Here is a 15519-nt window from a genome sequence, read left to right as displayed (position 1 = left end):
TCGTGTGATTTACACCTTTAGATTATTTTCTGTGGAGATATATGAAGCCGCTAGTCTACACCGATAAACCAGAGACGATGGACGACTTTGGACAACATTCGCCGCTTTATTGCCAATATATAGCTGCTCGAAAAAGTTGTCGAAAATTGGATTGCGCTTTATTCGAGCCAGCCGCAGCAATCATACTTAAACACTAATGGCATAAAAGTATCTTTCCAATAAAAACAATACCACGATTTGTATGCGTTTTACTTAATTTTAAAGTTATATACTTCTAAAAAAAAATATTTGTTTCCCTTTTTATTATCATAGGATTATAATGTTTATTTGAATTGTTTTTTACCAGAAGTAAAACGATATATAAAGCAGAAAATTATCGATTTTTAAGTTTTATTGATTGTCGACAATACCCCCATGGCATCCGTATTTTTAACATCTAAATGTGCAGATAATGTTTTTTCCACACAATACAACAATCATTATTCAGCCATTAGATCAAGGCATAATTGCTAATTTATAAAAACATATATTAAGAGTACCTATCAATGTATTGTGTATAAACTAAAAAAGTATGCATTAACACTAACTGAGCGTATGAAAACATTTTCTATTCTGAACTCATTAAATCAAATTTCATCCGCTATCACTGATATAATACCACACACTTGAGATTCTTGCTAGAAAAAAATATGGACTGGAATCAGTGAAACCAATTGAAACATCGAAAATATCAGCAAAAATATTACATTGGCGAATGAAATTGATAATTTTAGCCCAAATAATTTCGACGAATTAATTGCAGATAATGTCCAAAATAACAAAAATATTATTAATATAACTTTAGATATCGCCAAAGAACCAGAAAACGATAATGAAGCGGAAGAAAATCTAGTACCCTTTTATTGCACATATAATTCTAAAGGGTATTCAACTTTGCAGTAAATTGTACAATCGTGTTTTTTTAATAACACAAATTCTGAACGAATCTTCAAATTCTAACCTAACCTTAAGAATCATATGTCCAGATCAAAAAAATCATCACAAAATTTAATCACTGATTGTTAAAAAAAAAATACAGCACAGAACGATAGTTCAAATTGTGAAGAACCACGTTGTCTTTAACGTTCTACGTCTGATGCGCATATTTCTAGTGATTAAAGTGATTTCGACTCAAATCATGCCGAACCATGTAATTATGATTATTATATGTAACAAAAATTTCGATCTTATTATTTTCTTGAAATTCTTATGCGATTCTGTGTATACATATTTTAACTCACGATTATTTGGTTATGGAAAACTACGGAGCACGTCCTTAATTTTTCAACGTAAGCCGTGTTTTTTTATGCGGTATATCCTGTAAAACGCATCTACCGCAAAAAAAGCGACCTAATGTATATATTTTAAAATTAAAAACCTGTTTTTTTTAAATATAATAACTGGCAAATTCACTTGGAGTTGCTGTAAGCCTTTTGAAAAAACCTTGTGCGAATGGTGAACATACCATCGACGTTATATAATATTAGTCCAGTCAAATAAGGCGAAATAAAGGCTAAACCTCGGAATGAAAGATACCAAGTTGAAATTTTGCACAGACCTTCGTTTTGATGTTCTAAGGACAGGGTGAAAAGTCTCATAAAATATCGTGTCTGCTAATCAAGATATCAAAGGTCAAAGGTCACAAAATTTGTTTTTTTGCAAATATCTCGTGTTTTATGCGTTGCACGTCATTAGATGCTTCACAAAACTTGTAAAGCATAAAATTATCTACAAGTTTAGTTACAATATTTGTTTTGTATCATTAACCGTTTTTGAGATATAGCGCGAAGAGTGGGAGGCGTACATCCGTTTATAGAATCCAGCGAGTATTTCTACCTGCTTAACTTGGTATAAGCTTTGAAAAAGTAAACAATCGTGAAAAAAGTGGTCTCGGCAAGTCGTTTGAACCATAATTTTATTACTTTCTTCATTGTATTATTAAGAATTAAAAATGAAATATTGCTCGTCAAGAAATTTGTGCGAAAAAATTGAAAGAGTTGAGAGATGTCCTTACGGAGTATGTACCAGATGATAAGAAGATCATTTCCAAATTAAGAGAAAAATATTTAACTGATATTATAGTTATAACGAAGATTGGATCATTCCCTATTTTTTCTTTTCGCGATGCTCAAGCTTAAGTTTTATCCATAGCTTGGTATGAAAATAAAAAAGGCACTTCGGAAGAAGAACACTTGCGCGTAGTGGAAGCTGCTGCGGCGATTATTAGAGAAGATATTCGATCTTCTGTTGTTGAGACCAAGTCTTATCCGCCCCCGAGTAAAATATTAATGAAGAAATTCCGAAAACTTTATTACATTTTCTGCAAGAAGTTATTATAAAGAACAGAAAAGGAAAGACGGGGCATTTTAAAACGAAATACACAGCTATAAATCATGCTATAATGACTTCCATACGAAAACGGTCCTTTTCTTCGCAGTTATTAATAGACTCGACAAAACATCCAAAAAGACTTTTGGATGTTTTGTCAAGTTTAGGTTTTTTCGCTTCATATAGTGATACTGTAAAATGTTAAATTTCAGCTGTTTATCACCCACAGCCTCGTAATCAACCATCATAGTCAAGTGCCTTAGTACAGTATGCAACAGATAATGCAGAAAAATATTTATACTCTTGATGGCTATAATACTGTTCATATAATGGGAATGATAAAAATAATAACTCCAAAATCTGAAGTTATATCTGATGACCGCATAAAGAAATTTACAACAAAACCAAGTGCAAAGGAGTTAGCAGCACTATCACATATACCCCTTCTAGTGTATGAAAATCATGTCGTACCCGGATTGAGCAAGAGATTCAAGTTTAAAATTTTAATGATGTAGAAGAACTAACCGAACAAATATTTAATGTAGTTGATTTGTTGTGGAAGTACGGAAAGTGGAAAAATATCTCACCGTTGCCAGGGTGGAATGGATTTATTGAACAACTTACAAAAAACAATGAGAACTTTGTAACTTCTCGGATTCTGTTTCTTACTTTTATTCATCATCCTGTGAGTAATATGGACACACTTTACACTACATTACAGTGTGCTATAAACACTGCCAAGAAACATGAACAAAGAACATGTTAATAACTTTTGATCAGCCGTTGTACATAAAAGCACGTGAAATCGTAGCAGCTTCAGATGCTAGCTCAGACTTGTCCAGAGTAGTTGTGAAACTAGGAGGCTTTCATATGCTTATGTCTTTTATTGGATGCATAGGGTATATAATGAATGGAAGCGGAATCAAGGAAGCTCTCAGTACAATTTATGCATCGACTTCTGTCGACAAAATGTTGGATGGTCCCGCTTTTGCAAGAAGTATCAGAGGCCATACGTATTACTTTTTGCATTATCGATGATGATTTTTGAAGATATGGAGATTGAAAGTTATAATGCTTTAGATGGTTTCATTCAGCAGATAACAATTTGCGATGTTTTCTACGAAACTGTGGAAGAATGTACAGGTAACTCTGGCTCCTTAGTTTACATAGCGTTATCCTATAAACGGATGCGCGCTTCCCACTCCCCGCGCTATATATCGAAAACCATTAACCATACGAAGAAATAAATTATAACAAACTTGTAGAAAATTTTATTTTCTATAAGTTTTGTTAAACATTTAATGACATGCGACGCAAAAGAGGCGAGATATTTGCAAAAAAACGATTTTTATGACCTTTGACCTTTAATATCTTGATTAGCAGACACGATATCTTATGAGACTTTTCACCCTATCTTTAGAACGCCAAAACCAAGGTCTGTGCAAAATTTCAGCTTGTTATCTTTCATTCCGAGGTTAAACCCTTATTTGACTGGACTATATAACATATTGTTGCTTTTCACCTTAAAACACGAGATCATATGAACTGATTTGGATAGCGTTCTTCGTCGTATTGGATAATAATTTAGGCTATCTACCTAACAAAATGTTTGAGCTTTAGAACTTTGAAAACCGATATATTGACTTTCAAACATCTAGCACTCAGCTTTGATATCCAATATAATGGCTTTGTTGATCGGTAACTTTGAAGCTTTATGTTTAATATTTACCGACAACATTTTAAAGGTTTTATTTTACAATTGCGCACTTAAAGGATAATATATGTTATAAAATGTAAAATGCTACAAAAAGTTTGCTAATCTTACGTTTCGAAATATAATAAAACTATTTACCTGCTTTCTACGTTTATGCGCGCGCGTTATATTGGAACATATAAAATATTTTTCAGCACCATGAATCAAGAAAATAATGATATCATCAGTAATACTAGTGCACCTGGTGAAATAATAAATCAAAGAGTAGCATTGAAATTTCTGTAAATGATACTCTTGAAAACATAGAAACGGAGAAAGATGATCATGACCTTTTTTATTTGATAATGTTAACATTCCTCCAAATAATTTGGTGCTAAGTAATTGCTGTGTAAAAGAAGGTGCTGTGTTTACATCGATGATAGTGAAAATAAGAGAAATACAAAGAATGTAAATGTATCTATTTAAGGTGATAATTTTCGATTGGTTATAGAAGGAATTGATCCTTATGACTAACACAACTAACAAACTAGCACAACGAACAAAAATATAGTTTCAAAATTTACATTTATTTATTATCTTGTTACATGTTATAGTACCACGCATAATTGAATAATATATAATCTCACATTTGCGTCAAAATACATTCAGTAGCTAAAGGATATTATATGTTCAATGATATATAGATATGAATCACCAATAAGTATATCAATCATTTTCAATATCATGAATTCGAAATACGTATATATGAGAAATAAATAATAAAAGAAGCTCTCGAAAAATAGTTATCCCATAGTGGTGTCGCGTTGCGAAATAGGCTCCATGGGAAATCAACGAAGGGGAACGACCGAAATTAAAACGAAAGAAAAATCAGACTATTTTACGAGCGGCAAACGTGAATCGAATAAAATTTGCTACCACTATCCAGCGTGTTAAAATTAAACGCAATCATGCCCTTTCGGGAATTAACTGCTCGACCCTTAAACAGTTAAGCGGGTAAAATAATACTGAAACATGGTTTAGCGACTCCAGGGATTAGAAGCAATGTAAGCGGGGTGCACATTCTGAGATGGGTTTTTTCGATCCTATGCAATTCGAAACCGCGTCTAATAATATTTTAAATAAAATTGTAAAATTATGAATCAATAATGAACTATAATTCAACCAAAAAGTACGTAGTAATTTGGAGTGATCCCTCGAGTGCTTTTAGTTAAGAGAACGAATCCAAATTCAGATTAAAACGACCTAATTAAATTTAAATTTCCTAAATTAGTTACTGATTCATAAGCTTTGAGAGTTGACATTAAATAACTTTTAACGTTTACAAAAACGAAAATGAAATCATAAATTCGCATGGCTTTAAAGACGAATCAAAGAGTAACATTTTTAAATAATTATTATATAAAAAGTCAACCAAAGAGCTGCCCTTTAACCATTTTAAACCATAAACGTTTTTTTTTACGTTATTTTTTGGATTAGATGTTTAGCTTAAAATACATCAATATAATCTAGAGTCCAAAACTCAGTTTTAAGTTATTCTAGCCTTTACCGGACCGAGTGTACGAAAAAAACGTACGCTCCCAACGTGGGTACGGAAAGACCCCCGATCTTCATACTAATTTTTAGACCTTTTCGACAAGAAATAATAGCATAAAATCAAGTATATGCATTTGAACAATCATTACATATATTAATATCATGGAATTATTATATTTTATAACATTTTATCGTTTTTTTACGTAAAATAAAATTACACTAAGAAGCGTCATCATCGAAGCATGTCATTTTCATCACTGTGGGCGGGCAGAACAGTGTCCGCTATCCCCACTACTACCCGATGTTGCAACAAGTGCTACTGTTTCTCAAACTATTGTATTAAAAATAATATATTTACTTACTACATATTTATTTTTTCATTTATAAATTTATGTGCAGGGCTTTACATATTATCATCAATATTCTCTCTCTCCGAGATCAATATCAAGTGTCTTCTCTTTATTTGATTCCCATATTTATATACATTGCACACGTGACGCATTTCCTTATGACACATTCCATAAGGTAACATGTACACCATCGATTTGTCCCTTCGATCGACCCTGTGACTACATGTGACGCATCATCTCTGTGACAAAGAGAACAAGTCTAGTACTGTTTCCAGTTTCAAGTGTCCCATCGATTTATGGTTTCGTTCAAACGAATGATACCGAATAGACCCCTTGTTTGCTCTAATTGCTTTAACATAAACAAACGTTCGTATATCACGATTTTAGGTCGATGAACTAATTACGTTGCATCGTTGAAATTGTGTCGCAATCTTATTGAATTATATAATTATAGGAATTCATAGATTCAAAATCAAAGTATATAACATAAACACCGCGCGCGTATTGAATAAACACTGTCTCAAAAATTGCAAGAGATCCGTTAGGTCCTTGGCGACACCGGAAATCATAAACATTCCAGAGCAATATGTATATCTCGCTCGCACCCAATAGATGAAATACACATTTTATGCATTTATAACCGAAAGTGTGGGCGAAACAAAAATATTTTATCCCAACTGCTTTTTCTGTTATGTTATGAATGCACGCAAAAAGACCAAAACAATAGATTTAATCGGAAATGTTTAATTTAAATTTTTATATTGCCTTTGATTCATTATTATTATTATTGTTTTTACATGTTACACTAAAAAAACACTATGTAATAAAAATAATGATGACAATAAAACTTCTTACATACCTAAATATTATGTAATTATGTAAATTTCATTATTAATTATAACACTAATATATAAAACGATGAAATCACAAAAACACGATGAAAAAAGTAAATTTGCCGTCAACTAAATACCACGCGTATTGAGAAGCGCAGTTTCGTCATCCGTTTCTTCGTGCGACACCGGAAATCGTGCGCATTCCAGAGCGATATATGTATATCTCGCTCGCACCTAATGGATGAAATACACATTTTATGCATTTATAACCGTAAGTGTGAGCGAAACAAAATATTTTATCCCAACTGCTCTTCTTGTTATGTTACGAATGCACGCAAAAATATCAAAACAATGTATTTCATCACAAATGTTTGTTTTTAATCCTTATTTATGTATGAAATCTACTAAAAATTATCAGAACATATGTGTAATGATTTAATACAGGATTACATATAATATGAACTTATTAACATTAGTAATTAAAAAGTTACAACGAAAAATAGCGACTTAGGGGGCTTCGAGTCCCCCGCTTGGTCCGGGCTAGGCTAGTGACCATTTCGAACAAACAAGTGAGAGGGGAGATCTCGGGACTAAATAATTGCATTAATAATTGGAAATATTTTACAGAGCATCTAATAACACACCCGTCTCGAAACGTTAATCACCCACAAGTACCGGGAAAAACTACTGTGATGCACAATAGACAATGCACTTGGTCATAGGGGGAAGTAGACGAATCAGCGGCGAAGACACAGACATGCGGTTAAAGACGCACTAGAAGAGACGCCTCGGAGTCACAGCAGATCGTCCACATCATCACAGGAACCCATCACGACAAATCACAGCCGACAATAATTCAACTCGACACTTCAGCGAACACTCTGACTTTCAAGACCTGCCATTTCAACTCCATTACCTAATAGCGACATACAATTCCATGTATACGTGGTAATTTATGATATACATACATGCATATAAAATAAACTTTAACCAGCTTTGCCTAAAAAACCTGCAAGTATAATCCGTTTATTTTAAATTATCAAAGCAAAAAAAGCCATTTTATTTTTTATTATTTAATTAATGGGTATTTACGCATTATGGCTGATTTTTTTAAGAATTCATGTTGTCCGATTTATTATAAACTTAAAAATAATAATTTCATCACTAAATTTGCGTATAAAATAATCAAAATAATAAAGGCTTGATTTAATAATGTAATTCGTTTAAGAAAATAATTTACTATTTATTGTATGCGTTCGTGGTTGATCTATATAAGAAAAAAACTGTGAGTTTTTAAAAACACTAATTGAGAACGTCGTTACTATTATGTTAAGAAATTAAATTTTTACATTAGAAAAAATCTTAAGCAATATAAATATAAAAAATATATGATTTTAGGCATAAAAATATATATTACAATATGCAACATAATTGCCAAATTTTCTAAAAATAAAAAAATTGATTAAATATAGCTTCAAAATCTACGTTGTCTTAATCTTTTGAATGAATGGAAAATATTTCTGATTTCCAGAATAACTTTGTCAATATTATCAATAATTTATTTCATTTTTTATTTGCATATTTTTTTTAATTTTTATTGATATTCATTGTTGTACAAAACTACGAAAGAGCACAAAAAATTATCTATCTTCGACAAATGCACTATAAAATGAACCTACACATATATTCAAAAACACACGCACCTAGATGTATTAAGACATTGTTTTATAAAAATCGGATAAAAATTCTGTTCTTAAATTATTGTAGGAGAGATTTAAGGTGACGCTGGATATGCGAAGAGTGTAATTAACAAAATTACGTTTCAGTATCATAAAATATTTATTTTTATAGTATAACCTATCGAACAAAGCCCGTAAAGTATATGTACATATGTATGTATGTACATATACTCAACTCAACAAGATAATAATATATATAAAAAAAAATCAACTGTGTGCCGCGGCACAGTGGTGTATATATTTAATTTTGTTGGGATTTTTATTTGGTGTGCGGCAAAATAAAATCTCAATGTCCAGTATGTCATTAGGTAAAAAAGTTTGGCAGACTCTGATATAGAGCTTCACGGCTAAAACATACAATACATAATAATACAGCCAAATAAGGCGAAATAAAGGCTAAATCTCGGAATCAAAGATAGAAAGCTAAAAATTTGCATAAAGCTTTGTTTTTACGTTTTAAAGACTGGTTGAAAGTCTCATAAGATCAAGTGTCCGCTAGTCAATATACCAAAGGTCAAAGGTCATGAAATCGTATTTTTGCAAATATCTCACTTCCTATGCGTCACACGTCATTTAATTGTTTACAAAACTTGTAGAGAATAAAATTTTCTACAAATTTGGCGAACTTCATTTCTTTATATGACATCTTGACTAGCGGACACTCGATCTTATGAGACTTTTCAGCGCATCTTAAGAACGTCAAAACAAAATTTCATTCCGAGGTCATATCCATATTTGACTGGACTCTAAGGTTAACAGTAGACTTGTTGAAAGCTTTGACGGAAAGCTGAATAATGCACTTAACGGAGAACGAAAAAAACACATTTACATTATCACAAAATAGTAGCGTGTTCAAAATAATTCACTTTTTTCCAAACCTAGCTGTTATTTAAAAGCATTTAACCAAAACTATGCTTATAGTTGTAGCATAAACAACACAACATCATTTCAGCCGCAAGCACGTCTTCAATTACGTAACCAAATCTAAATTTCATATTGGGACTCTTCAGAGAGCCACCGTCAATTTCAGAAATTCGACCAACCAAGGGCAGACTAAAGGCATGTACACACGCGTCGTGTCGTGGCGTAACGTGACGCGTCAGAATGTTAACGGTTTCATACATTTTATATTGGTAGAAGAACATCACTGTGTACCATGTGTCGGAGCACGCGAGCGATCGGCGTCACCACACTCGATACGCCGACCGATACTGATACGCCGACGCTTACGAACGAGTACTGCCGCCGGTTCCGACACTACGTCCGGCAGTCAGTCCAGCCAAGCCTCGATATCAGCACGATATTCTCACATTCAACATACTCAATAAAAGGGATTGAGAGCTAAATAAAATGCAAAAAACCAATATGGGTTTATATTATTAAAACAATTAGAACAACACAGTATGATAATATTTTATTGTTCTAATTTTTATATTCAAATTGTATTGTTTTAAAAAATAGCAAGTTTTTTATAATTCAAATTTCACAGTAAAAAACCGTTTCTGAGAATACAATATTTTATACAAAACGCAAAATTATTCAATTTTTTATTTAATTTTATATAAGAGTCCTGAATGGTAGGCTGCGCTGAAAGCCTGTGTAATAATGTCAGTAAAACATAAACAACCACGCGCCTTGTCTTATTTTTATTCTCGAAATATTCTTTCTATTTTCGCATTAACAGAATTACAATTCGGAATCGTTGAATAAATATACGTGCACATTAACCAAATTACAGCGCGTCAAGTATAAGAAAAATGTAATTTACACGAGAGGATTAAATCGGTCCCTATAACGAAGCGTTACTTTTCTAGCGTTAAAGGGTTTAGTTAATTCGTACGTACGTGCGCTTGATTTATTTCTGTGAAAAATACAACGACGTAACTCAAAGGAGGCGTATAAATCTCTAAGAGCTACTATAGAGGGAGCAAATGTCCCTCGTTAGGCGGATAGGTACGAAGAGCGAGAGAGAAATAATTCATCGAGGGGTGAGACCAGTGGTGTATCGATGGCTGCAAACCTCCCCTTTCGGTCGACGCAATGCGTGATTTACGACTGAGATGCGTGTTACGTTATAAAATTCAATTTTGCTCGCGAGACGATCGTCACTGAGAAACGTGCCGATTTGCCAGACGAAATTAGAGTTTTCTAGGAGTGAGAGAAAAACGCTTCCATGTGAGGCTTTTTTTTAATTTGTTAATTTTTTCTAACATATAGAATTTATTGTGTCAGACTCACACATACGTATATCTTATATAAAAACAAAAACAAGATGAGCGAATGAGAAGAACAATTCCGTCAAACTTTTAATGAGAAGAGATACAACGCGAGAATCGTCCGTCTGAGCTTTTTGTTGTATTTTTTAATCAAGATACTATGTATTTTTTAACAAATTTTAAGTTCTCGCTAAAGCGACAATGGAAAACTTTTTAAAAATCAAGTTAAACGTTCGTAAAAAAGTTTTATGACACTTAAATCGTATTATATTCTAGTTATATTCGAATGGAGTCGTCCAGATATGTATTGTCCTGAATCCGCGTTGATTTGCAATTTGATCGTTTTTTTTTAATTTATTTAATGATCCGGTATTCCAATAGCAGGAGAACTCGTTTTTAAGCAACATCAAAGAAATGTTCTTTAATTACATACATACGCATAAACTGATATAAATAATAATAGTGTATATATATATACCTCACTGTCTTCATTCTAAGAGCGGTGCAATTCTCCTTGCATTTATAAGCCAGAACTTGTTTTATTCTGCTCACCTCGACTAGAGGAAAACGACGACTCACGTATGCTGCAACAAAATAACATAAAATATTATTATTAATATTCTAAATAATGAAATACACACAGAAATTTGTTTAAATATATCGTGAACATAATAAGAAAATATCATCGCTTTATCTGACGAACAATGAAAGAGACTGGCGAGCGGAAATAAGAACGATATTGAAAGGATCGCGACTTTCGATTACCTGAAATATAAACCTACAAAAGAAAGCCAAAAGGAGTTATAAAAGCAAATAGAAATTTGACATAAATTATTATAAACAACATATTTCAAAATATATCAAAGTAAAAAATCAAAGACAATTTACAATACAAGTCAATGACATGGAGAATTTAAAGATAATGTCTACATATTGGATTTCAAGAGAGCCTTCGAAACAATAGACAGAAAAATAATGTTAAAGAAATTGGAGAGTATAGGTATAAGTGATATAGTTTTAAGATGGTTTAATAATTACTTATATAAAAGAAAACAAAAAGTTAAAATAAATAATGTATATTCTGAAGAGAAATTAGTGTCTTATGGAGTACCACAAGGGTCTAAATTAGGACCATTGTTATTTGTTTTGTATATTAATGATATAGTTAATAACGTAAAAAAATGTAAAATTCATCTATTTGCGGATGACACATTAATGTATTGCATAGGTGATAACATTAAAGAAATTGTAAATAATTTAAATAATGAATTAAGTATATTAGAAATATGGTTAAAGAATAATGTACTTAAATTAAATGAGAATAAAACTAAATGTATGTTTATTAATTATAAAAATGTTTTAGATAATAGTACCAAAATAGTAATAAATAACTCTAGTATAGAAATAGTGGATAATATAAAATATTTAGGAGTAATTGTTGATACAAAATTAAATTTTAAAGAACATTGTAATTACATATTAAAAAAAATTGGTAGAAAAATAGGTTTATTATCTAGATTAAGAAATATATTAAGTATAAATACAAAAAAAATAATTTACAATAGTATAATATTGCCCCATTTTAATTATTGTGCAACACTATTAAATATGTTAAATAAATTAGATAAACAAATGTTGCAAAAATTACAAAATAGGGCAATGAGAGTAATTTTAAATAAAAATAGATTAACTAATTGTAAAAGTATGATTGATAGATTAGAATGGTTGAATGTTCAAGAAATATTGAGTATGAATGTTTTAGTATTTATATATAAGTTAGAAAATAATATGTTACCAAAATATTTTAATAAGTATTTAATAAAAAATAAAGATGTACATAAATATAATACTAGAAATAGAGAACATTTAAAGATAATTAAGTATAAGAAAACGAGTACGGCTAGGGGAATTATGTACGGAGGTTTTGATTTATATAATAGTCTTCCAAGAGAAATCCGAAACAGCAAAAATATAACGGGTTTCATAAATGGAATAAAAAACACCTTCGTACATATAGAAATAAATTATAATATTAAGACTTTATTATTGTATATTTTTATTTTTTCTTTCTGTTATGTATTTTTTATATATTTTTATATATGTTTACTAAATTTGTTAGATGTAAAGATTAGCTATTAAGCTAAATAAATTAATAAAATAATAATAATAATAATAAACATGAATATTACATATGTTCACAAACACTGTAATTGAACAATATTTAAATCAAGTTGTAATTTTTAATGTGCTCTAATGATTAAAATATAAATTAAAAATGGATTCCTAGATTTCGATTTTAGACAGGAAATATTATAATACTTAATCGTATGTGTTGATTGTTGCCCGTATATTATGCTACTATGATAATAATGAATAAAAATTACTAAGGATAATGCTATATAACGAGAACAAGTATTGTAATCTTATGATTGACTCTTGATCTAGTGTTATCACTAGATCAAGAGTCGCCAAACTACGGCTCATGGGCCAAATCCGGCCCGCAAACTAATTTACTCTTTACAATTAGCATGCGCTATTGAGGAACGGTCAATTGTCGAATTGATGAGTTGCGCAATTTGGCCTATTGCTTCATAGCACGTCTTCAGTGCCCCGTGTAACACCTTTTGCCATAGTTTGTTTTAATTTTATAACTCGTGGATATTCGTCTTGGCTTTATCAAAGTCAGAAAAAAAAACACTAATAGACTTCGATTATTTTGTTATCGAATTAGATGAAAAAGCATTATGTTCATTGTATAATAACATTATGTCTGGACTAAAAGCATACAATATACGTCGTCATTACCAGACTAAGCACTCGACACGATATCCACAACTTGCAGAAAAGCAAAAATGTTTTTTTTTCACAACACATTTTTATGCGAAAATAAAAATAATGTTTACGAGTAACTTATTTATTATTCAATAATATAGTCATTCACTGATTATAAATTTAAAAAATCTTATTTGAATCTATCAGACAGAACAATTGCTAAAAATGTTGAGCACATTGTGAGTAACATCAATAGACAATTAAAAAGCAAGGCAATTGATTTCGATTGGATGAAAAATTTATGAGACTTATAAAAATGCAGTGTGTTTTACATGTTCTTTGTGGAAAATATCTCAATCTATCATGTGTTATTGAACCATTTATGTCACCGTTAAACTTTGTTCCTGCAGTCATTTTTGTAATCAGTATTGTGAATCAATATTGTGTATTACCCATGGTGGCAAAAAAATAGGTGCTTTATTCTTACAAGAAATGTGGCTGTGTGTACAGTTCCAGCAGCGTTATTCAATTTCGATTTTTTTAATCTAATCGACTTTTTGAGAAACATTCATTTTACAATCAATTGAAAGTTTTTTATCTGCAAAGTAATGCTAAAAAGCAAAATCTTAGAAAAACACTATTAGCAACCTAAAAATGTGTCTTCCAAGTGATGAATATGGTCAATTAAGATCATATGCTAGAAGATTTATATTTGTATTTGGCAACACTTATATGAAAAGATATTTTCAAAGATGAAATACATAAAATCAAAATTTCATGTAAGTATAAACATACATATGACCATTTGCAATAAATTTTGACGATAGGAAATGACTTATCTATAATATTTAAATATTCTCGAGAAATATTTATGATCTGATCTTTCACGAAAAAATATCGCCAACCCCTGCACTAGATAATATTTACCATTAAAAATGAATTCCAAGTAAAACCACTTTTAAAATGCAGCGATATAATTACATTTTAATATTTCTGCATGGTTTAACGTTCAAAAGCAATCCGCGAAAATTAATTTGAGCGACCTGGGTTGGAAGCAAAAGTTTCGCGCAGACTACGTGAAACTTTTAGAATGCAATTTCTGACAAAAATACTGTAATATGAAAAATACCTTCGAAATTATATTACTCTGAATGCGCTAGGAGTAAGCATTAAACGTGTTTATTTTCTAAAGACGATTTAAAAATACTTCATATTAAACATGAAGTTTCCGCTTCTAAATTAAAGCAATAAAAACAAACAATATTTTCCAAAAAAAAATCTCCTGTTATGAAGGAAATTGGTTTCGAAACTTTTTTTGTTATTTTAGGACTAAAAGGTCACATAAATATGTATTAGCAAGGAACCCGTAACTTTAGTGCTTCGTTTGATTGGTTTTTGCTTTTCTTCCTTTCGGCCAAATTCAATTTTATGGTAATAAATATTTTTGCGTATGTATATGATTTTTATACGGTAATGAAACTCCGAACATCTATTAAACTATTTATTTTTGAATTGTATTTCATATATGTTTATTTGCTACAAAGTTAAAAGGGACTATTTATATTTCTAAGTCATTGATTTTAGATAAAACTAACTTTATTATTTATGATTTAAGTGTGAATTGAATATTTCGAAAGCTAGAGGCATGGCGCGTCGAAAACGTGGCAGAGGCGTTCATGCCAACTTTCAGGAATACACATATATGATTCTACATAAGTTGTTTTAAGTTTATATTACTAGCAGCGCATGTCACCGCCTCTTATATCTCGCAAAAACAAACCTACAATGTGTTACTATTCTTCTTATATATTTATTAGTAAATTATTTTCGTTTATGCCATGTCCATTTGACAATAGAGTATTGATAATAAATTAAATGCAGTTATACTTAACAAACGAATTATTTTGTTTCAAGCGATACATTCTTAGATTAATCAGAGTATAGAAGGTTTGTTTCGGGATCGCTTTAAAAAAACAGTACCCACAAATTGCCCGC

General features: G+C 30.9%; 1 protein-coding gene across 1 annotated transcript in view; it reads right to left on the bottom strand.

The window, feature by feature from the left end:
* Nucleotides 1-15519, bottom strand: part of LOC148229808 (uncharacterized) — a 92074-nt gene that overhangs the window by 3625 nt on the left and 72930 nt on the right. The window contains exon 7 of the mRNA XM_088197928.1: nucleotides 11231-11336. Coding sequence (XP_088054054.1) covers nucleotides 11231-11336 — 106 coding nt within the window. The remainder of the gene's footprint in view (nucleotides 1-11230; nucleotides 11337-15519) is intronic.

The sequence above is a fragment of the Plectrocnemia conspersa genome, unplaced genomic scaffold (assembly GCF_051122295.1).
Source record: "Plectrocnemia conspersa isolate PC_06_02 unplaced genomic scaffold, ASM5112229v1 ptg000011l, whole genome shotgun sequence".
Classification (NCBI taxonomy): Eukaryota; Metazoa; Arthropoda; class Insecta; order Trichoptera; family Polycentropodidae; genus Plectrocnemia; species Plectrocnemia conspersa.
The sequence above is the reverse complement of the archived record's forward strand: the minus strand, read 5'-3'. Positions and strand labels throughout refer to the sequence as shown.